The sequence below is a fragment of the Cherax quadricarinatus genome, chromosome 44, assembly GCF_038502225.1.
Source record: "Cherax quadricarinatus isolate ZL_2023a chromosome 44, ASM3850222v1, whole genome shotgun sequence".
NCBI lineage: Eukaryota > Metazoa > Arthropoda > Malacostraca > Decapoda > Parastacidae > Cherax > Cherax quadricarinatus.
The window spans coordinates 14,434,303-14,460,041 of NC_091335.1; the positions used below are offsets into that span (position 1 = coordinate 14,434,303).

Sequence of the window (25,739 nt, forward strand, 5' to 3'; positions counted from 1 at the left end):
CGTGAAAGAAAGGGAGCCAAGTAGGACTGAAACATCATGATAAGTTTCAGTCTACTAAATGCGAGTTATTTGCATATTGAGTTGTCATGGTAGGCTAAGTAAGGCGTGATAAGTGGAAACAGTGAGGGTCTACCACAGCCCAATCCAAGTCTAAAATGTGCTGAAAAAAATCTATAGTCAAGAAGAAATAATCACATTTGCCCTGAAATTTATAAAAAATATATAAATTGCATGCTATAGTACAGAAGTAGCACTTTCCATAAAATGAGATTTCAGTGTTAATTAATTTTTATGTTTCTGTTCTAAGTGCATTTATGAGAGGATGATACCCTGAATATCTGACCTGCTGTATAGGCTGCTGAGACTGTTGTTGCTGCTGAGACTGCTGCTGTCCCTGTTGTGATTGTTGCTGTATCTGAATTTGCTGTTGCCCTGGTTGTTGACCTGAGGACTGTCTAAGCAATTCAACATCCTTTTTATCACGGCTTCCCTGCATGAAAGTTGAATATGCTGCTTGCCCTGCAACCTAAAATACATAAAGAAATTAGATATGGAAGGATCAGGTAAGTGATTAAAGGAAGTATTCTCAGTCTCATAGTTTACTTTTTTATTTATATTTAACATGTTGCTGTGTCAGTGAAGTTGACTTGTATATTACTGTATCATCAACTAATTACCAGTTTGAGTTTGCAGAGGGGAGCTCCAGTACTTTGGCTGCCTCTGAACTTTCAAAAAACTAATGTAAGTTAACTTTGTCATAAATTAGGATCCCACAAGGAAGTTCAGCAGTCTTTCAAAACATCAAATTTTGCAATTACACCATCAACTGGAAAGGTGAAGGTATTACCCACAAAATGGGAGATAAGCAAGTATGGTATGACACACTGGCAGGTTCCTGGCAACATCAGAGGCACCTACACAGTCTTTCTAGAAACACCTAGTCAGTTAGTCACGCCTTGCTCTACATGCTGTAGACATGTTACTAATGGAGTCAATAAACTTTGGCTACATTACTCCTTATTATTTACCAAGACTATTGCAAACATTCATTATACACTTGCTACTGTCATGACCAATTCACTCTCACATTACATTAATCATAATCACAAGGAAAGTAAACTTATTCTAAATTTTTATTTCAAATTCCTCAATACACATTCATAATTTGCTCCTTGTCACCAGAAGTGTCAGAAAATTTACACAATGTGAAATATCCCCCTTTTATGCCAAAAAACCTGCCAAGTTTTTAGTGGCACCTCTTTCAGAGAAGAGACCACCTGTCATAAATCTCTCACCACCCTATTAAGGTGACCCAGCACTGGGAAAAATGTTGGTAAATCATTAGCATAGACCAAGAAAAGAATGGAGTCTAGCACTGAATCCTGAATGAAGAACACCACTGATTATAATCACTCATTCTAATATGACTCACTGATTATCATCCAGGTATTCTTAATCCTGCATTTTACCCCGTACTGCATCTAGTTTGTGGAACAGACTACTAACTTCTGAACAGAATGGTGTCAGAGATCTTACAGTTTACAAATATACATTCAACTCATATGTATTTATCTTTCCTATCCCACCCCTGTCAGCCTTTCCTAGATGTCTATAAGGATTGCAAGACATGATTACCAATTTCTGAAGCCATCTTAATGTACAATGAGAAATTCTGTGCTACCTAGGTGTTTTACTAGCTACTTCCTTATTTCTTTTCTAATATTCCACAGAGTAAGCTGATCTGGCACACATGTCTATAATTTAGGTTCTGTATCTTTTCTAATTATTACATTTACTATCATAGAGGGATTTAAAAATAGCCAGGTAGTGGTGGGAAGAAAATAAAAAACTCACACTTCGGTGACAATATTAATTAGCCTTAATTAGAAAAGCTAATCAGAAGATTGAACATCACTAACTGAGAGGGTTTATATTTTATTTCAGTTATCTTAGGCAGGTTAACTTTGAAAAGTTATGAAACTAGAAATATACCATTCAGAAACAGTGCTGGTAATTTTGCAATTTTTTTTTTTACAAGTGAAACTACCGTAACAGCATTATACAGCATATTACACAATATACAATATAGTTCCTCGAAGCATTTTCTTATTAAAGGGGAAGTAAAACATTCATTCATTGGTTATATTTTTAGTGAAATAATGAAGATTGAAAATGCATACCCTATGTGTAATTTTGACACTTTTCCGCCAATCCTCAGTGAATATTTCCTTAAACTGTTGAATATAGCGACACACTTGCTGCTGTGTTCCTAATTGAAACCTGTAAGATGTAATTATTATTTAGATCTTGCTTTTGCATAAAATATTTAAATTATACACATAATTTTTTTTTTTTTCAACAAGTCGGCCATCTCCCACCGAGGCAGGGTGACCCAAAAAAGAAAGAAAATCCCCAAAAAGAAAATGCTTTCATCATCATTCAACACTTTCACCACACTCACACATTATCACTGTTTTTGCAGAGGTGATCAGAATACAACAGTTTAGAAGCATATACGTATAAAGATACACAACACATCCCTCCAAACTGCCAATATCCCAAACCCCTCCTTTAAAGTGCAGGCATTGTACTTCCCATTTCCAGGACTCAAGTCCGACTATATGAAAATAACCGGTTTCCCTGAATCCCTTCACTAAATATTACCCTGCTCACACTCCAACAGATCATCAGGTCCCAAGTACCATTCGTCTCCATTCACTCCTATCTAACACGCTCACGCACGCTTGCTGGAAGTCCAAGCCCCTTGCCCACAAAACCTCCTTTACCCCCTCTCTCCAACCCTTTCGAGGACGACCCCTACCTCGCCTTCCTTCCCCTATAGATTTATATGCTTTCCATGTCATTCTACTTTGATTCATTCTCTCTAAATGACCAAACCACCTCAACAACCCCTCTTCTGCCCTCTTGACTAATACTTTTATTAATTCCACACCTTTTCCTAATTTTCACACTCTGAATTTTCTGCATAATATTTACACCACACATTGCCCTTAGACAGGACATCTCCAGTGCCTCCAACTGTCTCCTCGCTGCTGCATTTACCACCCAAGCTTCACACCCATATAAGAGCGTTGGTACTACTATACTTTCATACATTCCCTTCTTTGCCTCCATAGATAATGTTTTTTGACTCCATATATACCTCAATGCACCACTCACTTTTTTTTCCCTCATCAATTCTATGATTAACCTCATCCTTCATAAATCCACCCGCTGACACGTCAACTCCCAAGTACAGTGGACCCCTGGTTAACGATATTTTTTCACTCCAGAAGTATGTTCAGGTGCCAGTACTGACCGAATTTGTTCCCATAAGAAATATTATGAAGTAGATTAGTCCATTTCAGACCCCCAAACATACACGTACAAATGCACTTACATAAATACACTTACATAATTGGTCGCATTCGGAGGTAATCGTTATGCGGGGGTCCACTGTATCTGAAAACATTCACTTCTTCCATACTCCTCCTCCCCAATTTGATATCCAATTTTTCTTTATCTAAATCATTTGATACCCTCATAACCTTACTCTTTTCTATGTTCACTTTCAGCTTTCTACCTTTACACACATTCCCAAACTCATCCACTAACCTTTGCAATTTTTCTTTAGAATCTCCCATAAGCACAGTAACATCAGCAAAAAGTAACTGTGTCAATTCCCATTTTGAATTTGATTCCCCATAATTTAATCCCACCCCTCTCCCGAACACCCTAGCATTTACTTCTTTTACAACCCCATCTATAAATATATTAAACAATCATGGTGACATAACACATCCCTGTTTAAGACCTACTTTTACCGGGAAGTATTCTCCCTTTCTTCTACACACCCTAACCTGAGCCTCACTATCCTCATAAAAACTCTTTACAGCATTTAGTAACTTACCACCTATTCCATATACTTGCAACATCTGCCACATTGCTCCTCTATCCACTCTATCATATGCCTTTTCTAATTCCATAAATGCAATAAAAACTTCCCTACCTTTATCTAAATACTGTTCACATATATGCTTCAATGTAAACACTTGATCTACACATCCCCTACCCACTCTGAAACCTCCTTGCTCATCTGCAATCCTACATTCTGTCTTACCTCTAATTCTTTCAATAATAACCCTACCGTACACTTTTCCTGGTATACTCAATAAACTTATTCCTCTATAATTTTTACAATCTCTTTTGTCCCCTTTCCCTTTATATAAAGGGACTATACATGCTCTCTGCCAATCCCTAGGTACCTTCCCCTCTTTCATACATTTATTAAACAAAAGTACCAACCACTCCAACACTATATCCCCCCCCCCCCTGCTTTTAACATTTCTGTCCTGATCCCATCAGTTCCAGCTGCTTTACCCCCTTTCATTCTACATAATGCCTCACGTACTTCCCCCACACTTACATTCTGCTCTTCTTCACTCCTAAAAGATGGTATACCTCCCTGACCAGTGCATGAAATTACCGCCTCCCTTTCTTCCTCAACATTTAAAAGTTCCTCAAAATATTCTCGACATCTACCTAATACCTCCATCTCCCCATCTACTAACTCCCCTACTCTGTTCTTAACTGACAAATCCATGCTTTCCCTAGGCTTTCTTAACTTGTTTAACTCACTCCAAAATTTTTTCTTATTTTCATTAAAATTTCTTGACAGTGCCTCTCCCACTCTATCATCTGCTCTCCTTTTGCACTCTCTCACCACTCTCTTCACCTTTCTTTTACTCTCCATATACTCTGCTCTTCTTATAACACTTCTGCTTTGTAAAAACCTCTCATAAGCTAACTCTTTCTCTTTTATCACATCCTTTACTTCATCATTCCACCAATCACTCCTCTTTCCTCCTGCCCCCACCCTCCTATAACCACAAACTTCTGCCCCACATTCTAATACTGCATTTTTAAAACTATTCCAACCCTCTTCAACCCCCCCACTACTCATCTTTGCACTAGCCCACCTTTCTGCCAACAGTCGCTTATATCTCACCCGAACTTCCTCCTCCCTTAGTTTATACACTTTCACCTCCCTCTTACTTGTTGTTGCCACCTTCCTCTTTTCCCATCTACCTCTTACTCTAACTGTAGCTACAACTAAATAATGATCCGATATATCAGTTGCCCCTCTATAAACATGTACATCCTGGAGCCTACCCATCAACCTTTTATCCACCAATACATAATCTAACAAACTACTTTCATTACGTGCTACATCATACCTTGTATATTTATTTATCCTCTTTTTCATAAAATATGTATTACTTATTACCAAATCTTTTTCTACACATAGCTCAATTTAAGGCTCCCCATTGTCATTTACCCCTGGCACCCCAAATTTACCTACTACTCCCTCCATAACATTTTTACCCACTTTAGCATTGAAATCCCCAACCACCATTACTCTCACACTTGATTCAAAACTCCCCACGCATTCACTCAACATTTCCCAAAATCTCTCTCTCTCCTCTACACTTCTCTCTTCTCCAGGTGCATACACGCTTACTATAACCCACTTTTCACATCCAATCTTTATTTTACTCCACATAATCCTTGAATTAATATATTTATAGTCCCTCTTTTCCTGCCATAGCTTATCCTTCAACATTATTCCTACTCCTTCTTTAGCTCTAACTCTATTTGAAACCCCTGACCTAATCCCATTTATTCCTCTCCATTGAAACTCTCCCACCCCCTTCAGCTTTGTTTCACTTAAAGCCAAGACATCCAGCTTCTTCTCATTCATAACATCCACAATCATCTCTTTCTTATCATTTGCACAACATCCATGCACATTCAGACTTCCCACTTTGACAATTTTCTTCTTCTTATTCTTTTTAGTAATCTTTACAGGAAAAGGGGTTACTAGCCCATTGTTCCCGGCATTTTAGTTGACTTTTACAACACGCATGGCTTACAGAGGAAAGATTCTTATTCCACTTCCCCATGGATATAAAAGGAAAAGTAATAAGACCAAGAACTATTAAGATAAAATCAAAGAAAACTCAGATGAGTGTGCGTAAATAAACATGTACATGTATGTGTAGTGTGACCTAAGTGTAAGTAGAAATATAAATTATATACATAAATTATATACATATATTTTACCCTTCCTCGGTGGGAGACGGCCAACTTGTTGAGAGAGAGAGAAAAAAAAAAAAAAAAAAAAAATATTTCTTACATTAACTTATTAACTACTATCTCAGGGTAACAAGAAGACCTAAGATTAAGGCACATACAGTGTATGACAAAAATATGTGTGATGAATGGTTTTGAAAACCAACAAGTTAAAGAATTAAGACACTTATGCAACATATGGGAATCTTTATGGAAGAAACGTTTTGCCACACAGTGGCTTCACCAGTCTTATACAAAGCAGGAAGGTATAAAGAGAGGAGGAGTTTGAGGTAATCAGTCCCTCAGCCTGGTTTTCAAAAGCATTCATCACATCTGTCAGACACTGCATCATCATGGGATCTTGATACAAAGAATTCTTCAAAACTTGTCCAATCTTTGGACAAAGACCTACTTAGATTAGTGGATGGTTGCACTATGACCCCGCCTCGTCCTGCTTCGTCTCACCTGACTACGGTATACAAGCCACTGTTACGGCCCTATGCTGTACTTTCTACAAGACTGATGGATTGAACACATCAACTCCAGGCTGAGGGACTGATTACCTCAAAATCCTCCTCTCCTTATACCTTCCTTCTTTGTATAAGACTGATGAAGCCACTGTGTGGCAAAACGTTTCTTCCATAAAGTTTCCTATATGCTGCATAAGTGTTTTAATTCTTCAACAAAAATATACACCCAAACTAGCTAGAGAAGCATAAATTTACATAAAAAGAACTGCTTCTACTAATTTGAGGGCACCCTTAGTCTGACAATTAATGGTCTTTTGAGCATGCAATGATACTTAACATTTCTCTACGTTATCTATTACTGCATGTTAAGTTTTCTTTTTTAAATTCCATCTTCATACAAAATAAATATATGTCAGGAAGAAACTGTAAAATATTTCATCGTCTTATTGTAGAACATCCATTATAACAATACAAACCAGAGATGATATCACTAGAACAGTAACTTACTTGCATGTGGATCCATTTTGTTTGCCTTCTTGATAATCACGATCAACATAAAGTTCACCAAAATATACCTCATCTGTTTTTCTCTGAGATATAGTCAATCTACAAGGATAACAGTAAACATTACCACAGTGTAAATCAAGTAATGTTTTTTTATAGTAAAATTGTTAGTGGGGGTGGTAAATTATTTTTTATATTATTTTCTTCACCTAGATAGTGTCAAGAATTTGGGAGTCCAGATAATGATGTATGGTACAATATGGTAACGTATAGATTACAGCACATTATAAATTTTGCCATTTAATGGTATCGGGTATCTGTTAGTGGTACTGAGGCTTTATGAGAATTCTATATCAAAGGAACAATTTCTAATTTCATTAACTTTTATTTTTGACAATTACACCAAACGTTAACTATGGTGTTTCCTATGCTATTTTTGATAGTGAACTTTTTAACAATTTACTAAATAGGAAGTGCAATTATTGGCTTCAGTCAACAATACATATACAGCACTACTGAGCAGACAATAAAACATAGCACTCCTTTCCCTTCTCATGATTCTTTTCTTTTTGTTACTCTCGCACAACATGCCACGTGATGATCTGTTCATCATTCTTCTCTCCATCATTCAAATTCAAATTCAAATTTTTATTTCTTTGCAAAGTTTACAATGTGTGACTGATATGTTATAAGGAGTCTATTTCCATGCATAGTTTACAATGTTTAATTACAATATTGATTTGAAAGTGTGAAGAAAGTCACTATCATGCCGAGGCATGTCTGGCTGACTAAACCTAATATATTACAGACTATAGCTATGGAGGCAAAGAAGGGAATGCATGAAAGTATAGTAGTACCAACACTCTTATATGGGTGTGAAGCTTAGGTTGTAAATGCTGCAGTGAGAAGGCAGTTGGAGGCAGTGGAGATGTCCTGTCTAAGGGCAATGTGTGGTGTAAATATTATGCAGAAAATTCGGAGTGTGGAAATTAGGAGAAGGTGTGGAGTTAATAAAAGTATTAGTCAGAGGGCTAAAGAGGGGTTGTTGAGGTGGTTTGGTCATTTAGAGAGAATGGATCAAAGTACAATGACATGGAGAGCATTTAAATCTGTAGGAGAAGGAAGGTGGGGTAGGGGTCATCCTCGAAAAGGTTGGAGGGAGGGGGTAAAGGAGGTTTTATGGGCGAGAGGCTTGGACTTCCAGCAAGCGTGCGTGAGCGTGTTAGATAGGAGTGAATGGAGACGAATGGTATTTAGGACCTGACGAGCTGTTGGAGTGTGAGCAGGGTAATATTTAGTGAAGGGATTCAGGGAAACCGGTTATTTTATATAGCCGGACTTGAGTCCTGGAAATGGGAAGTACAATGCCTGCACTCTAAAGGAGGGGTTTGGGATATTGGCAGTTTGGAGGGATATATTGTGTATTTTTATATGTATATACTTCTAAGTTGTTGTATTCTGAGCACCTCTGCAAAAACAGTGATTATGTGTGAGTGAGGTGAAAGTGTTGAATGAAGTTGAAATTATTTCCTTTTTGGGGATTTTCTTTCTTTTTGGGTCACCCTGCCTTGGTGGGAGACAGCCGACTTGTTAAAAAAAAAAAAAAAACTTAATACTAGATATATATATGTCATAGTTGGTTCGAATTGAGCATTGATTTTTATGTATCAACAGAGTTAGTGACAATATTATATTTTAGCACATGGAAAACTTAATATTAACTTAAGACTTACTTTTTTCTCCCATTCCATGCTCACATTTCCTTGCTTTTATTTTCCCTGTTCTCATATCTATCTCTGCTTTCAATATATTCCTTCTGTTTCCCTACTTGTAAGTAAAAATGAGGAGCACTATGACAGATGCTGTTAATGCATGAAATATATGTTATTAGAAGGAAGATTATGCAGTGCTTGGTATTATATCAATCGTTTAGTAAAAATCAAAAGATCAAGCAGTACCACGTCATTTCATAAGTTACTGTGTTATCACTAGTTCCTAGGTAACAGGCATAATTTTCCCATTTAAATTATCAGTATAAACATTACATAGGTGTGGAGAGTATGCCAGCTCAACAAATTTGATTTGAAGACATAGAAATCTCTCAAATAAAATTACCATACTTTGCTGCCATTTATTTAAACACTGGCCATCTCCACCCAAAAAAACATAAGAAATGCATTTATTGTGATTCATTTAATCACTCTTGACAGAAGCATGCTGCCATCACAGTTCACATGGCCCTCTGACTACAACATCCTCACTGCTTCTTTAGAGTGCAGGCACTGTACTTCTTGCCTCTGGAACTCAAGTTTGGATCACCAATTTCCCTGAATCCCACCAAAAAAGTTACCCTGCTCATACTCCAACAGCACATCAAGTCACAAAAGTCACTCACCTCTATTCACTCTGATCTAACATGCTCAAACAAGCTTGTTGGATGTTCAAGCCCCAAGCACTCAAAGCCTCCTTTACCCCCTTCTTCCAACCCTTCCTGGGTTGTGCATACCAAAATACTATGCAGCTTACATCATGGATTGCTACCATTCTTTTATAAATTAGAAAGCAATTTTTAATAATTCACCATCAAATATTTTCTTAATATTTAAGAAAGATGGGTATATAGGGAGCCTTACTTGTTATTACAAAAACACTAATTGGCCTTCCATTAGTGTTGTAATATAAGAGTTCGGGATACAAAATAAACATTAAAATAAATTATCTTTAATATATTAATATATGATAAAAACCTATTATCTCTGGTACATATATATATACTTTTTTTTTTTTTTTTCAACAAGTCGGCCGTTTCCCACCGAGGCAGGGTGACCCCAAAAAAAAAGAAAGAAAATCCCCCCAAAAAAAATACTTTCATCATCATTCAACACTTTCACCACACTCGCACATTATCACTGTTTTTGCAGAGGTGCTCAGAATACAACAGTCCAGAAGCATACAGATATAAAAACACACAACATATCCCTCCAAACTGCCAATATCCCAAACCCCTCCTTTAAAGTGCAGGCATTGTACTTCCCATTTCCAGGACTCAAGTCCGACTATATGAAAATAACCGGTTTCCCTGAATCCCTTCACTAAATATTACCCTGCTCACACTCCAACAGATCGTCAGGTCCCAAGTACCATTCGTCTCCATTCACTCCTATCTAACACGCTCACGCACGCTTGCTGGAAGTCCAAGCCCCTTGCCCACAAAACCTCCTTTACCCCTCTATCCAACCCTTACAATAATAAATTATAATTACCTTGTACAGATATATACAGTGGACCCCCGGTTAACGAACTTTTTTCATTCCAGTAGTATGTTCAGGTGCCAGTACTGACCGAATTTTTTCCCATAAGGAATATTGTGAAGTAGATTAGTCCATTTCAGACCCCCAAACATACACGTACAAACGCACTTACATAAATACACTTACATAATTGGTTGCATTTGGAGGTGATCGTTAAGCGGGGGTCCACTGTACATATAAATCCTAAAATAATAAATTATCATTAATTTATGACCCTACCACACACAGGGGTGCAACTCTTTCAGACACTACTCTGTCATATATATACATACTAAAATAATAAATTATAAGTAACATCTTTGTACAATAATAAATTATAATCAACTGCATTCTTCCCGTGTCTCACGACACCCTTATCTGTTATGACGCTCCTTCTGTGTCACACGACACTTGTCCGTGTTGTGACGCTCCTTCTCGACCGTGTCACTTGACACCCTTTTCTCCGTGTAATGACGCTCCTTCTCAACCGTGTCACTTGACACCCTTTTCTGTGTCACACGACACTCCTGCTCTCCGTGTCACACGACACCCTTTTCTCTGCGTCATACACACTTTCTCTACTGTGTCACACTTGACACCCTTGTCTCTGCATCACACACTCAGCTATCACCCGCATAGCGTCTTTCTTCTCAGAGGCCAGCCTGTCGACACTATTCAGTGTCACACTACAATCCTATCTTCTTTAGTGTCACACGACATCCTCGTCTTATCAGTGTTCCACTACGATCCTATTATCTTCAGTGTTACACTCTGTCATACTTCCTTCAGTGTCACACTACAGTCCCAGCCCTTTTCAGTGCCACACTCCGACCTTATCTTCAAACAATGCCACACTACAGCGTCAGCATGACTTGGCCTGCAGGAAGAGAGGCCATTCCAGTGACACTACGACCCTATCTTCCTTCAGTCTCACACGACACCCTCGTCTTCTCAGTGTTCCACTACGATCCTATTATCTTACTTCAGTGTTACACTCTGTCATACTTCCTTCAGTGTCACACTATGGTCCCAGCCTTTTCAGTGTCACACTCCAACCCTATCTTCTCTGGGTCACATGGGAACAGACCATACGTATACCGTAACGGTCAAGTGAATACTCTCTAAGGCCAGTAGATGTACACCATAAGATGGTCTGGTGAGTACTGTCTACTGCCTCTAAGACCAGTTGATATACACTGTAAGGTGGTCTGGTGAATACTGCTTGCAGAACACACTATGTTGCGAGTTCACTGAATGCGGTCGTCAAGTAACTGAGGCCATCAGACTTAGTGAGCTGCGGTGATCGCTTCTTCTAAAGCCAGTAGAAGCCAGTAGATATATACCATAAGATGGTCAGCGAATACTCTCTACTGCCAGTAGATGTATACCGTAAGGTGTTCTGGTAATTACTGCCCCTAAGGCCGGCTCAGCAGTCCCCACATTGGGTTTGATGATGTACCCTTGGTACTGCCGGCCGGCAGGTTAACAATTTAACTGCTAGTTTGGCAGGAGGCTGCCACAGTTGTATAAATCTGTGACTTCTCTTAGAGACTAGGTATAAATATCTGTCCAAAGAACATTTTGTTCTTATCTAGTACACTATAGTCTATAGAGACTTCTAAGTTTAACCTTGTACACAAATTTCCACAATGTCTGACATCATTTTGACACTGCCTATGGGCTTATAGTTCTTAAAATGAATGAAATGCTACTTTAATTTGTGAATGGTAAAATACATGAAGGTACTCTGAAACTGGCTAGCCAAACTTTGAGTTCTGGAAGTTGTGAAGGACAGTGTCTACCTGCACTCTGAAAGTTGGGTGGGGATGTTACTCTGTGATGGATTAACACAGACTGCAATGTCTTTGCTCCTCCGAAAAAGCGGTTAGAAAACAAAGGATCATGAATGTGTTTTCTTTAGATTTCCATTTTGATGGGTAATGGATAATATGTTAAAAGCAATTCATGAGCTACTGTAATTTTTTAATACATAAACTGACAAAAGAGAGAAAAAGATTACATACTTGGTATGATATATTCTTCCTTGGCCACGTTCTGTTTCCAGAACTAGCTCTTCAATAAACACCAGGGAATTGTCAGTTGTGTAATTTGGTCGCTCATATATTCGAGCCACTTTGGGAACATCAATGATATCTGGAACACTCAATTCTGGACCATCATCCAATGACATTGGAATAAGCTGAAAAAGCAAATACGTATATTTTTTATTTACCAGTATTATTTATAAGAAAATGCATCTACTTCTTTCAATTAACAATCAAGAAGTGGTTCTAGCATAGTACACAATGTATGGTAGATGTCATAACCCATGAAGAAGCTAGTGCAGTTTCTATTAAAATGTACATCACAGAACCAGTATACTGTCACATAGATCCCACACTTCTGTACAACTATCATGTTACTTCTCAAGTGGAGAAGAAAAACATATAAACATCTCAGGTGCAAACACTTAAAAGACATTTTATTAGGAAATGTTTTGGTCTTGGAACCTTGTTCACTCCTATCATCTGATGCATAGGAGTGAATAAGGTTCCAGGGCTGAAACTTTTCTTAACAAAATATCGTAAGTGTTTGCATATACGTACGTCCTTTTCCCTAACTTCTTGCCATTATATCCAGTACCTGGTTTAATTATATGTCACAATTCTTAGGCAAACAAAATCAAATTTTAGTAAAAATAAGTTCAATTTAACAAGTGCCACACTAATGAAATTAAGACAGTAAAATGCAGGTTTAAATGAAGCTACAAAAAAATAAACATAAGTGAATAATAAAGTGCTCAAAGTAATCATTTTCATAAGAGTTGATAGCACAGAATAAATTATGAAAATCATTAATGAATGATTTACTTAAATCAGAGAGGAAACAAAACATAATCTTGCAGAACATCACAGCTGACAAAGAAAGAGTCAGAAGTTTCCCCATGTATAAGTGAAGAAATGTATCTATGACAGAGGAAGTGAGATAGAAGTCATAGAAGAGGAAATCCTAAACATTACTGTTTGAAAAGTAAAAATTTATGTCACTCTGTCAAAAGCATTAAAAATATTCAAGGCTAAGGGCAATTTTCTTTTTTTTTACTCAATGGTCAACTCAACCAAAACGAGGTACCCAAAGAAGAAAGTATATTCACCAACATTCACTTAGCTGCCTTCTTTCATAAAATATTAACCATAATTCAGAACCAAGATGGAACAGGAAAAAAAAGAGAGAAGAGAACATGGTCAGTAAAATAGGACCTACTGAATTCATACTGGTGATAAGAATTCATAACATTCAAAATATTTACAAAACTTTTAATTAAGGATAGGTGATTTGGACATTTAGAGAGGGTGGACCAAAATAGGATGACTTGAAGGGTGTACAAATCTGTAATGGAGGGAAGGCAGGGAAGGGGTCACTCTAGGAAAGACTGGAGGGTGGAGGGGTAAAGGAGGTTTTGTGTACAAGGGGTTCAGACATCCAGCAGGCATGTGTGGAGGCAAATGGCTTTTAGGAGTTGATGATCTGTTGGAGTGTGAGCAAGGTAACATTTGTGAAGGGATTCAGGAAAACTGGTTAGCCAGACTTGAGCCCAAGAGGTGGGAAGTACAGTGCCTGCACACTGAAGGAGGGGGTATAGATATCAGCAGTTTGGAGGAGGTGCTATTAGCTGAAGTAGTGTTTAAATATTAAGGTCAACTGTTAACCAAGAGTACTAAATGGTGAAAAGGCAAATGTACGAGTAGACCAGTATATCAAGAATGCAGCTATTAGCAAATGCAAAACAAATAACTTTCATTAGTAAAATAATAGATAAACAATACCATCATGAGATGAGCAATGAGATAGGAATGTATTCACATGAGATAAATAACTAACAGCATACTCAAAGAGGATGGATGTTCAAAAAGTACATAATTATATAAATTTATATACAAAAATTAAAGGAATTTTTTACTTACTGGCTTTGTTAAACTTTTAATGTTAGGTCGTTTGTCTTTTTTACTGCTCAAGAAATTATGTAGCCTTAAACACTTTGGAGCAGCTGATTCTTCAAAAGCCTTCTGGCGATTCTGAGCAATCTGGGAGCAATTCAGAATATAGAGCAACAGAACACTAATCTTAATTACTATTAAAATTCCAAGCTATATGCATCATGTCATACAATATTTTGAGCATTTTAAAAGAAGTTTTGTAGTTCCTTGTCATTATTTCCCTTCCTAATTTATTCCACTTTTAGTGACATCACAGTCTTCACAATTTATATAAAATTATATAAAATCATTAAATATACAATAAACTGTCTTAAAACATGCTCACTCAACTAATTGTGATCATCCTTATTATTATTACCATTGTTATGTTCATTGGGAAGCTCTAAACCCATAAGCTGCATAGGAAATAATCAGGTTATATCCAAGAAAGAGGAAGATAATTCCAATTCCTGCAAGACTTAATTAAAGGCTAGTAGAAACCCAACATATCAATCTGTTAGACCACTGGCTAGTGGGCTATTAGTTGATTGAGATGCAGTCCATGGATGAGTTTATTTTAAAAAATAAAATATGGGTAATTATTAAAATAAACCATTTTTATGGTGCAACTTTTGTCATAAAACTGGTAATAGTTGTACTGGTGTGTGCTTGATACAGATCTGAATTATTGTACAGTACAATGACATTCCCATATTTTTTTTTTTCAACAAGTCGGCCGTCTCCCACTGAGGCAGGGTGACCCAAAAAGAAAGAAAATCCCCAAAAAGAAAATACTTTCATCATCATTCAACACTTTCACCTCACTCATACATAATCACTGTTTTTGCAGAGGCGCCCAGATACAACAGTTTAGAAGCATGTACACATAAAGATATACTGTACACAAATACGTATACTGTACTATAACATATCCCTCCAAACTGCCAATATCCCAAACCCCTCCTTTAAAGTGCAGGCATTGTTCTTCCCATTTCTAGTACTCTTATATGGGTGTGAAGCTTGAGTTGTGAATGCAGCAGCGAGGAGGCGGTTGGAGGCAGTGGAGATGTCCTGTCTAAGGGCAATGTGTGGTGTAAATATTATGCAGAAAATTAGGAGACGGTGTGGAGTTAATAAAAGTATTAGTCAGAGGGCTGAAGAGGGGTTGTTGAGGTGGTTTGGTCATTTAGAGAGAATGGATCAAAGTAGAATGATATGGAGAGCATTTAAATCTGTAGGAGAAGGAAGGCGGGGTAGGGGTTGTCCTCGAAAAGTTTGGAAGGAAGGGGTAAGGGAGGTTTTGTGGGCAAGGGGCTTGGACTTCCAGCAGGCGTGCATGAGCGTGTTTGATAGGAGTGAATGGAGACGAATGGTATTTGGGACCTGACGATCTGTTGGAGTGTGAGCAGGGTAATATTTAGTGAAGGGATTCAGGGAAACCAGTTATTTTTATATAGCCAGACTTGAGTCCTGGAAATGGGAAGTACAATGCCTGCACTCTAAAGGAGGAGTTTCGGGATATTAGCAGTTTGGAGGGATATGTTGTGTATCTTTATACGTATATGCTTCTAAACTGTTGTGTTCTGAGCACCTCTGCAAAAACAGTGATTATATGTGAGTGAGGTGAAAGTGTTGAATGATGATGAAAGTATTTTCTTTTTGGGGATTTTCTTTCTTTTTGGGTCGCCCTGCCTCGGTGGGAGACGGCAGACTTGTTGAGGAAAAAAAAAAAAAAAAATGTCCGGCTATATAAAAATAACTGCTTTCCCTGAATCCCTTCACTAAATATTACCCTGCTCACACTCCAACAGCTCGTCAGGTCCCAAAAACCATTCGTCTCCATTCACTCCTATCTAACACGCTTACACACGTTTGCTGGAAGTCTAAGCCCCTTGCCCACAAAACCTCCTTTACCCCCTGCCTCCAACATTTTCAAGGACAACCCTTACCCCGCCTTCCTTCCTTCCCCTACAGATTTATACGCTCTCCATGTCATTCTACTTTGATTCATTCTTTCTAAATGACCAAACCACCTCAACAATCCCTCTTCAGCCCTCTGACTAATACTTTTATTAACTCCACACCTCCTAATTTCCACACTCCGAATTTTCTGCATGATATTTACACCACGCAATGCCCTTAGACAGGACATCTCCACTGAATCCAACCGCATATGTAATGTAATGTGGCAGGGTGGACTAAAGACAACACACTTTCCTTCTTTGCCTTATTTATGTGTTCAAGAAAACTGTTTGCCACCAATAATACATATACTGTCTTCAAACACAGGATCTCATGTATGGAAGAAATGAACATTTCATAAGCAGACAGATGTGAACCAGTCCTCTCCAAAGAATTTCCAGAGTGGAAAAGTATAAGCCCTCACTCCCAAAATAAAGATTCACTGAGAAGCTCAGGAGGAGACTTTCCAAACTAGAAAACTTGACCAAACCAATACTTTTTTGATTCTCAACTATATATGCTCTCACTATATCCATTTATCTTGATCTCTGTTCTCATTTGATTGCCCCACTCATGTAACAGCATGCTTTTTTGTTCATAAACCTGGAACCATTTTCTCATCACCTCACATACCTGGCTGAACCTACGTGCTGCTCTCTTAATGGGTACGGTGGAAAATTTGTATTTCCGCTGATGCAATTTGTTGTTGATGATAGCTACCATAGGAGATGGTGAAAGATTAAGGGGAGGAGCCGTTTGCTTGACTATCTCAGCCTCTAAATGAAGTCGCTCTTCTGTAGTCCAGTCATGGTCACGTGTCATACTTGCAATATCTGCTGCAACTGACTGTTCAAATGAATGTACAAAACAAACTGGTTAATAAATTTTACAAATGAGTTAATGAATAAACACTGTATACTTTATATCCTTGGCTAAGTGAGTATCATCACCAATTGTTACAAAATGAGGGAGTTAATGAACCTATCAAGTATATTACAGTAAATGTGAGAGGATCAAACTATTTTTTAGTAGCCTGTGATCATGTCCTCTAGTGTAACAAGGAGTCGACTCACTAGGTTATATCTTTTATTTATAAGATAACCTTGTCTTTGTAAGGTCTTATTTATGAAACAAAAGTCGACAAAAATAAAATTAAATAATTTTAATTTTTTAACTCTTCTTATAAGACATAAGATACTGTATAGTTTCTCTGGCTCAATATACAGTGGTCCCTCGTTTTTTGTAATTAATCCGTTCCTGGACCCGTTACTATAAACGAAATTTACGATTTGCGAATCAATTTTCCCCATAAGAAATAATGTAAATACAATTAATCTGTTCCTGACACCCAGAAGTATTAAAACAAAAAAAATTTTTACATGAAATATACATGTAGTACATAAACAATACAATGGGAAATGATGAATGAAACATTAACAGCGTAACACTTACCTTTATTGGAGATTCTTAGTGTATGGGAGACTGGAGGAGGAGAGAGATTGGATTGTTTACAGTTTGGAAGGGGAATCCCCTTCCAGCAACACCTCAGGTACCAATTGCTTCTCTGGGGTTGCTTCTCTTCTCTGTTTCTTAATGCCACTTGGACCACCTTGAGAGTCACTCTAGTCCTGTCTCGCAAAGTAACTGTGGAGAGAGCTCTGTTTCTGGCATCTCTTTAACACTTTCCAAAATGGCCCAAGACTTTGTCACTGCACATATTTCTCACCTTCTTTACCACAGGCTTGGCACTAGGAGCTTTCTTTGGAGCCATGGTAGCTTATTTAGTACTTGCAAGCACTAAAATGAGTGGAATATTATGAAATATTTCGTAGGGGCACTTGAGGGGACCTTCACTCACTGGTAAACAATGCCAGACTGGCTGGGTAGGGAGGCCGCCCCAGCTCACACCGTGCATACGCGTCCCAGACGAACTACTATTCACGAGTCAACCTATGAAAAGCGAGTCCATGTTTATACGAAAATACCCCTATGATTGGCGAAATTTACGATTGCCGAGAACTACGAAAAGCGAGGGACCACTGTATTACACAATAAGTATGGAACATTAATACATAAAATAAATAAGAGAACTCTTAGTTAAAGGAGATTTTCCATGGTTCAGAAATTATACATTTTACAATTCTCTCTAGGTATCTTCTTTCTTACTAGGTAAAGCAATTGGATATCACTATACAAACAAGAAGACTTAACATTAATCTTTGGATAACTGTTAGTTTCTAAAGACAGTATATCACATATGAAAAATCAATCATAATAAACATCAGTGCAAAAGCCAAAACACTTCATTGTAATTTCACACTCAGTCCCAAATGACACCAGGATTTGGCAATTTCACCAGGTTCCCATGACAGAACATTCACATATGTAGAAATGTTTCTCTCAAACATAAATAACTTCAGATTAACGCTAGTACTATTCACAGTAGGGCCTAGGAACCTTAACATAATGGGCTCCAAAAGTCTATCTGGAACTTGGATCCAACAAGAGAGTGAGAGGCACACAATGTCCCATTATCCACGGAAGCACAGTGTTGATACTACTTATTCACTTCACCAACGAGCATCGTGTCCTAATAAGAACACAATGTGAGGGAGAGGTCTTAGAGGATCTCATTGAAGGTGTTGCTCAGTCACTTATAAAGCCATAAAAGCTCCAGGTTGAGGGCTTGATGAGTCCCCTATGATGAACAGCTGGTCACTCCTTGAGGCCAACTCGATAGCCACAACATTGGGTATGATGACATGGCTCACCGTAGTATGGTGGAGATACTGACAGGTTTATAAGCGAATAGCTAGTTAGCTAACTTGAACCATGAGCACCACAACATGTAAAATCCTACCTATTTACATAGCTAAGTATATAAATTTATAAAGTAAGATATTTTTAGTTTAGCAAATACTACTAAAAACATCTCCAATATAAAATTATATGATGATAAAAATACATGGAATATAGAGTTTTCAATATATCTTGCATACAATTCAAGGTATGCAATATCACTCTTAAGTTGCCTGGCAAGAATAACATAAGTTTGAGTCCCATCTATAATGCAGTCAACTTTCTTCTTCTTTCAACACACCAGCCGTATCCCACCGAGGCGGGGTGGCCCAAAAGGAAAAACAAAAGTTTCTCCTTTCACATTTAGTAATATATACAGGAGAAGGGGTTACTAGCCCCTTGCTCCTGGCATTTTAGACGCCTCTTACAACACGCATAGCTTACGGAGGAAGAATTCTGTTCCACTTCCCCATGGAGATAAGAGGAAATAAACAAGAACAAGAGCTAGTAAGAAAATAGAAGAAAACCCAGAGGGGTGTGTATACATATGCTTGTACATGTATGTGTAGTGTGACCTAAGTGTAAGCAGAAGTAGCAAGACGTACCTGTAATCTTGCATATTTATGAGACAGACAAAAGACACCAGCAATCCTACCATCATGTAAAACAATTACAGGCTTTCATTTTACACTCACTTGGCAGGACGGTAGTACCTCCCTGGGTGGTTGCTGTCTACCAACCTACTACCTATAATGCAGTCAACTGTTTACATAAATTCTAATTGACTGTCAGAGAATTATTATTAAGAATGAAGTGATGCTTGTTATTTAATGCACCAGACACCTTCCACCAAATATCGAAGTCAGGTGTGAGCATGAGAGTATGTTAGATAAGAGTGGATTTTTGGGACCTGATGAGCTGTTGGAGTGTGATCAAGACAACATTTTGTTAAAGGATTCAGAGAAACTGATTAGCTGGACTCAAGTCCTGGAGGTGGAAAGTACAGTGCCTGCACTCTAAAGGAAGGGTTAGAGATACTAGCTGTTTGAAGGGACATTTGAACTGTAGTATCTGTGCATCTCTGGCAAGACAGTGATAGTGTGAATGATGATGAAAGTGTTTCATTTTTAGGTCACCCTACCTTGGTGGGAGACAGCCAGTGTGTTAAAAAAAAAATTCACTTCAGCAACTAATTTATTATAACTTTCATGACATGAAGTTCTTGGTTACCAGTGGCCAACTTGTGTGATGTCAAATGCTCCTTTGAGTACAATTTCAGCCCTCTAGTGGCAAGGTGTGTATAAGGTCTAGATAGAAACTGGTTAACTGGTTAGAGAAAATCAGCTGAGCCATACACACTCACAATTAAAAGGCAAGCTTTCACTCTTTCACAGCTTAAACTCTCTAACAGGGTGGCATAAGTTTTTTCCATGATGGAGCTATACAAAAAATATATTTATCAACTGGATAAATATATTTTTGAATCTTTCACTTATAACTTGTATGTCAATGTTCCTTAACTCTTTTGCTTTAATGCATCAAAACAAGCCACAAACACTCGGAAAATTTTCATCAAAATAACTAACCTGGCTTGTAGGTTGGAGGAGGAGGTACCTCGTTTCATATGATGAATCAAGGGTTCTCCTATAATCCCGCACTTCAGCTATTACACATCCTGACTGGAAAATGTCTATGTTTGACTCATCCAATAAATCCAAGAGCATTGGTGGAAGTTTCTCATTATCTGTTAAGCAAAAAAAATGAACCAAACTTTAAATTTACGTTGTCACATAAGTATGCAATATAGGCATATCTCAACATATGTTCAGAGATGAGTCAAGAAAATATTTACTGGAGAGCCCTGCTTTACAATGCTTCACTTTAGAGCATTTTGCTAATACAGCGGTTTTCAGTTATACCCATTCTTCAATTGAATAAGATCAAAACTTTATTTCTTTGCAAAGGTTACAATGTGTGTTTACATTTCATAATATGACTGGTACAAAGAAAACCACTATCATGCCGAGGCATTTTGGGCAGACTTAACCTAATACAGTGGACCCCCGGTTAACGAACTTTTTTCATTCCAGTAGTATGTTCAGGTGCCAGTACTGACCGAATTTTTTCCCATAAGGAATATTGTGAAGTAGATTAGTCCATTTCAGACCCCCAAACATACACGTACAAACGCACTTACATAAATACACTTACATAATTGGTCGCATTTGGAGGTGATCGTTAAGCGGGGGTCCACTGTACTTAAAAACTACTTAAGTCTAGACAGGTGAAGAGTGGTAGACTACAAATATTCAATATTTTATTCTATTAATAATATGAGGTAATACAATTAATGACAAAAACACACATTTTTAAGTTTGTAATAATGGCTTAATAGTTAAGGGATAATAAAATATTTGGGAGAGTTGCTTTAAATTTGGTTAGAGTTTACCACAGTGTGGTTATGGTTGTTAATGAAAGCTGAGGTTCAACTAATTTTTGAGTATAGTCCTAAACTGATTTGTGGGCAGGGGACCTCTTGTTGTTTCAGGCAAAGAGTTCCAGATCTTTGGGCCCTTTATGTGCACTGTATTTCTGCATAGTGTGAGACAGATATGAGGGATGTTAAAAAGTGTTATGCCTGTGTGTTCTGTTGAAGCTGTCTAGGAGAAGTTTGAGTGGAGGGTTGATATTGGAGTTTAATGTTCTTCACTTATTCAGACTTCCTACAATAAATGTATTCACCACTTACTATAAGCTAAGGATGAAAATACTTTAAGTGATGTGTATACTGTATATGCATTTGTTAGCCCTAGCTCTATTGCTCACTTAATATATGATAGTGAAAACATGTTATCAGGCTTTTATATGCATTTGAAAGTGAAAAAAAGGCTACATTTCAATTTACAGCAGTAGCTCAGAACGTAACCTGCTGTATAAGTGAGGTTCTCCTGTATATTAATAGGTAATTTTTACCACTCTTTTTAAATTATTATTAGGAAAAAATATCTGACCCTATATTTGCTTACAAGTATATTACAAGCCTGCCGGTTTCCCTGAATCCCTTCATAAATGTTACCCTGCTCACACTCCAACAGCACATCAAGTATTAAAACCATTTGTTTCCATTCACTCCTATCAAATATGCTCACGCATGTTTGCTGGAAGTCCAAGCCCCTCGCACACAAAACCGCCTTTCCTAGGCCGACCCCTACCTCGCCTTCCCTCCACTACAGATTTATGCACTCTCAAAGTCATTCTGCTTCATTCCATTCTCTCTACATGTCGAACCACCTCAACAACCCTTCCTCAGCCCTCTGGACAACAGTTTTGGCAATCCTGCACCTCCTCCTAACTTCCAAACTACGAATTCTCTGCATTATATTCACACCATACATTGCCCTCAGACATGACATCTCCACTGCCTCCAGCCTTCTCCTCACTGCAACATTCATCACCCATGCTTCACACCCATATCAGAGCATTGGTAAAACTATACTCTCATGCATTCCCCTCTTTGCTTCCAAGGACAGAGTTTTGTCTCCACAGACTCCTAAGTGCACTGCTCACCCTTTTCCCCTCAACAATTCTATGATTCACCTCATCTTTCATAGACCCATCTGCTGACACGTCCACTCCCAAATATCTGACTACATTCATCTCCTCCATACTCTCTCCCTAAAATCTGATATCAAATCTTTCGTCATCTAATCTTTTTGTTATCCTCATAACCTCACTCTTTCCTATATTCACTTTCAATTTTCTTCTATTGCATACCCTACCAAATTCATCCACCAACCTCTGCAACTTCTCTTCAGAATCTCCCAAGAGCACTGTGTCATCAGCAAGAAAGCAACTGTGACAACTCCCACTTTATGTTTGATTCTTTATCTTTTAACTCCACACCTCTTGCCAAGACCCTCGCATTCACTTCTCTTACAACTCCATCTATAAATATATTGAATAACCACGGTGACATCACACATCCTTGTCTAGGGCCTACTTTTACTGGGAAATAACCTCTCTCTTTCCTACACACTCTAACCCGAGCATCACTATGCTCATAAAAACTCTTCACTGCTTTCAGTAACCTACCTCCTATACCTTACACTTGCAGCATCTGCCACATTGCCCCCCTATCCACCCTGTCATATGCCTTTCCTGGCAGGCCAGACTTGAGCCCTGGAGATGGGAAGTACAGGGTCTGCACTCTGAAGAAGGGGTGTTAATGCTGCAGTTTTATAAACTGCAGTGTAAAGCACCCCCCTGGCAAGACAATGATTACTCAGATATGGTAAACACCAGGAAATTAAATCTTCATCAGAGTACAAAACAAATTCTGGCCACAAAATAGAGCGAAACACCAATGTCAAAGACCTGGGAGTGATCATGTCGGAGGATCTCACCTTCAAGGACCATAACATTGTATCAATCGCATCTGCTAGAAAAATGACAGGATGGATAATGAGAACCTTCAAAACTAGGGATGCCAAGCCCATGATGACACTCTTCAGGTCACTTGTTCTATCTAGGCTGGAATATTGCTGCACACTAACAGCACCTTTCAAGGCAGGTGAAATTGCTGAACTAGAAAATGTACAGAGAACCTTCATGGCGTGCATAACGGAGATAAAACACCTCAATTACTGGGAGCACTTGAGGTTCCTGAACCTGTATTCCCTAGAACGCAGGCGGGAGAGATACATGATTATATACACCTGGAAAATCCTAGAGGGACTAGTACCGAACTTGCACACGAAAATCACTCACTACGAAAGCAAAAGACTTGGCAGACGATGCAACATTCCCCAATGAAAAGCAGGGGTGTCACTAGCACGTTAAGAGACAATACAATAAGTGTCAGGGGCCCGAGACTGTTCAACTGCCTCCCAGCATACATAAAGGGGATTACCAACAGACCCCTGGCAGTCTTCAAGCTGGCACTGGACAAGCACCTAAAGTCGGTTCCTGACCAGCCGGGCTGTGGCTCGTATGTTGGTTTGTGTGCAGCCAGCAGTCACAGCCTGGTTGATCAGGCTCTGATCCACCAGGAGGCCTGGTCACAGACCGGGCCGCGGGGGCGTTGACCCCCGGAACTCTCTCCAGGTAAACTCCAGGTAATCATGATGAAAGTTTTTTCCTCTTCGGGCCACCCTGCCTTGGTGGGAATTGGCTGATGTAAAAAATATGTATATATATATATATATATATATATATATATATATATATATATTACAAGCCATTCAGCACTAACTAAAAGGCTATCCACACATGTTATATTAATTATATAAATTAGGGTAAACATTATGGAAGTTTGGATAGCAATCAGGTGATGTGTGGGGAATAGTATTCCTGGAGGGTGTTTGGGGGCCAAGACCCTCGTGGCTCAGTCCATGACCAGGCCTTGTGGTGGATCAAGGATTGATCAATCAGGCTGTTACTGCCAGCTGCAGACAAACCAACATATGAATCACAGCCTGGCTGGTCAGGTACTGACTTTAGGTACCTGTCAAGCTTCCTCTTGAAGACAACCAGGGGTCTATTGATAATTCCCCTTATGTATGGTGGGAAGCAGCTGAATAGTCCTGAGCCCCCTGTGCACTCATGGCACCCCTGCTTTTCATTGGGGAAATGTTAAACCACCTGCTTAGTCTTTTGCTTTTGTAGGATTTCTGTTTGTCTGGTACAATTTTATCATGAAATATGGATCTTCAGTGTTACTACTGTTGAGAAAAAAACTCAGTTTTTTACCCCTGGCAATTGTTTCAATAAATATTTATTTATATGAAACACTAAATCTGTGGAAGTCATTATTCAGTGCAAGTAGTTGAGGGTTCATACTCTATTAGCTGTGTGATAGACATACTACCTGTTGCAGATTATAGGCCTTTTTTCTGGCAATTTTCAGGTCGGTCTGACTTCTGTATAATCACTGGAAGCACAACTGAACAAAAACTGTAATGGTGTTCTTTAATATTGTAAACCTTTTGTATTATTATTAATAATGATTTTATTGCTGTTGTTTATTTTTGTGATTTTCTTTTTTATTTTAGTTTTGTTTTTTCAGTTTTTTGCTGTTTTTTATTGTTGCATTTATATTGTTTTGTTGTTGTTTTTCTAGTATTTGTTTGTATTTCTGTTGACTTTTTTTTGTTAGTGTATTTAAGAAAAAGCCAGGTAACTAAGTTTGACCCAAGAAAGGAGAGGGTTTCTTTAATTCCTTGTATTAAGAGATCATTAGAATCAAGAACCTTGAAGAGTATGGATGACATTTTGCAACAGAGTATTGCTGATTAGACATACTGTATTTTCTCATTTTCCCCTTACTTGCCACTCAAGAGACAAAAAAGAAATTAAAGGAAAATATATTACCAATAATTAGAAGTATAAAATACTTTACACCATTGTTAAACAGCATACCTACCTATATACGTCAGAAACATATCCTCCTCGTATGAAAGGCGAACAGTTTCTGTTTCAAGTCCGGATGATATTTTGATAGCAAGTGAATATCCTTCATTCCCTCGATACAAATTAACTACCAGGCAGTTGAGGTTCTCTCGCTTCACTAACTTCTCCAATAATTTGTGGGTAAGGCTGATACTCTG

General features: G+C 38.2%; 1 protein-coding gene across 4 annotated transcripts in view; it reads right to left on the reverse strand.

Annotated features, from left to right (window-relative positions):
* The window catches only part of Spt20 (transcription factor Spt20 homolog), a 90,254-nt gene that overhangs the window by 61,479 nt on the left and 3,036 nt on the right, over positions 1-25,739 (reverse strand). For all 4 annotated transcript variants that reach the window (XM_053789143.2, XM_053789141.2, XM_053789142.2 and 1 more), the window contains exons 3-10: positions 25,556-25,736; positions 20,721-20,878; positions 16,969-17,181; positions 14,362-14,481; positions 12,421-12,596; positions 7,110-7,208; positions 2,181-2,280; positions 344-526 (exon numbers count right to left, since the gene is read on the reverse strand). In XM_053789143.2, coding sequence (XP_053645118.1) covers positions 344-526; positions 2,181-2,280; positions 7,110-7,208; positions 12,421-12,596; positions 14,362-14,481; positions 16,969-17,181; positions 20,721-20,878; positions 25,556-25,736 — 1,230 coding nt within the window. The remainder of the gene's footprint in view (positions 1-343; positions 527-2,180; positions 2,281-7,109; positions 7,209-12,420; positions 12,597-14,361; positions 14,482-16,968; positions 17,182-20,720; positions 20,879-25,555; positions 25,737-25,739) is intronic.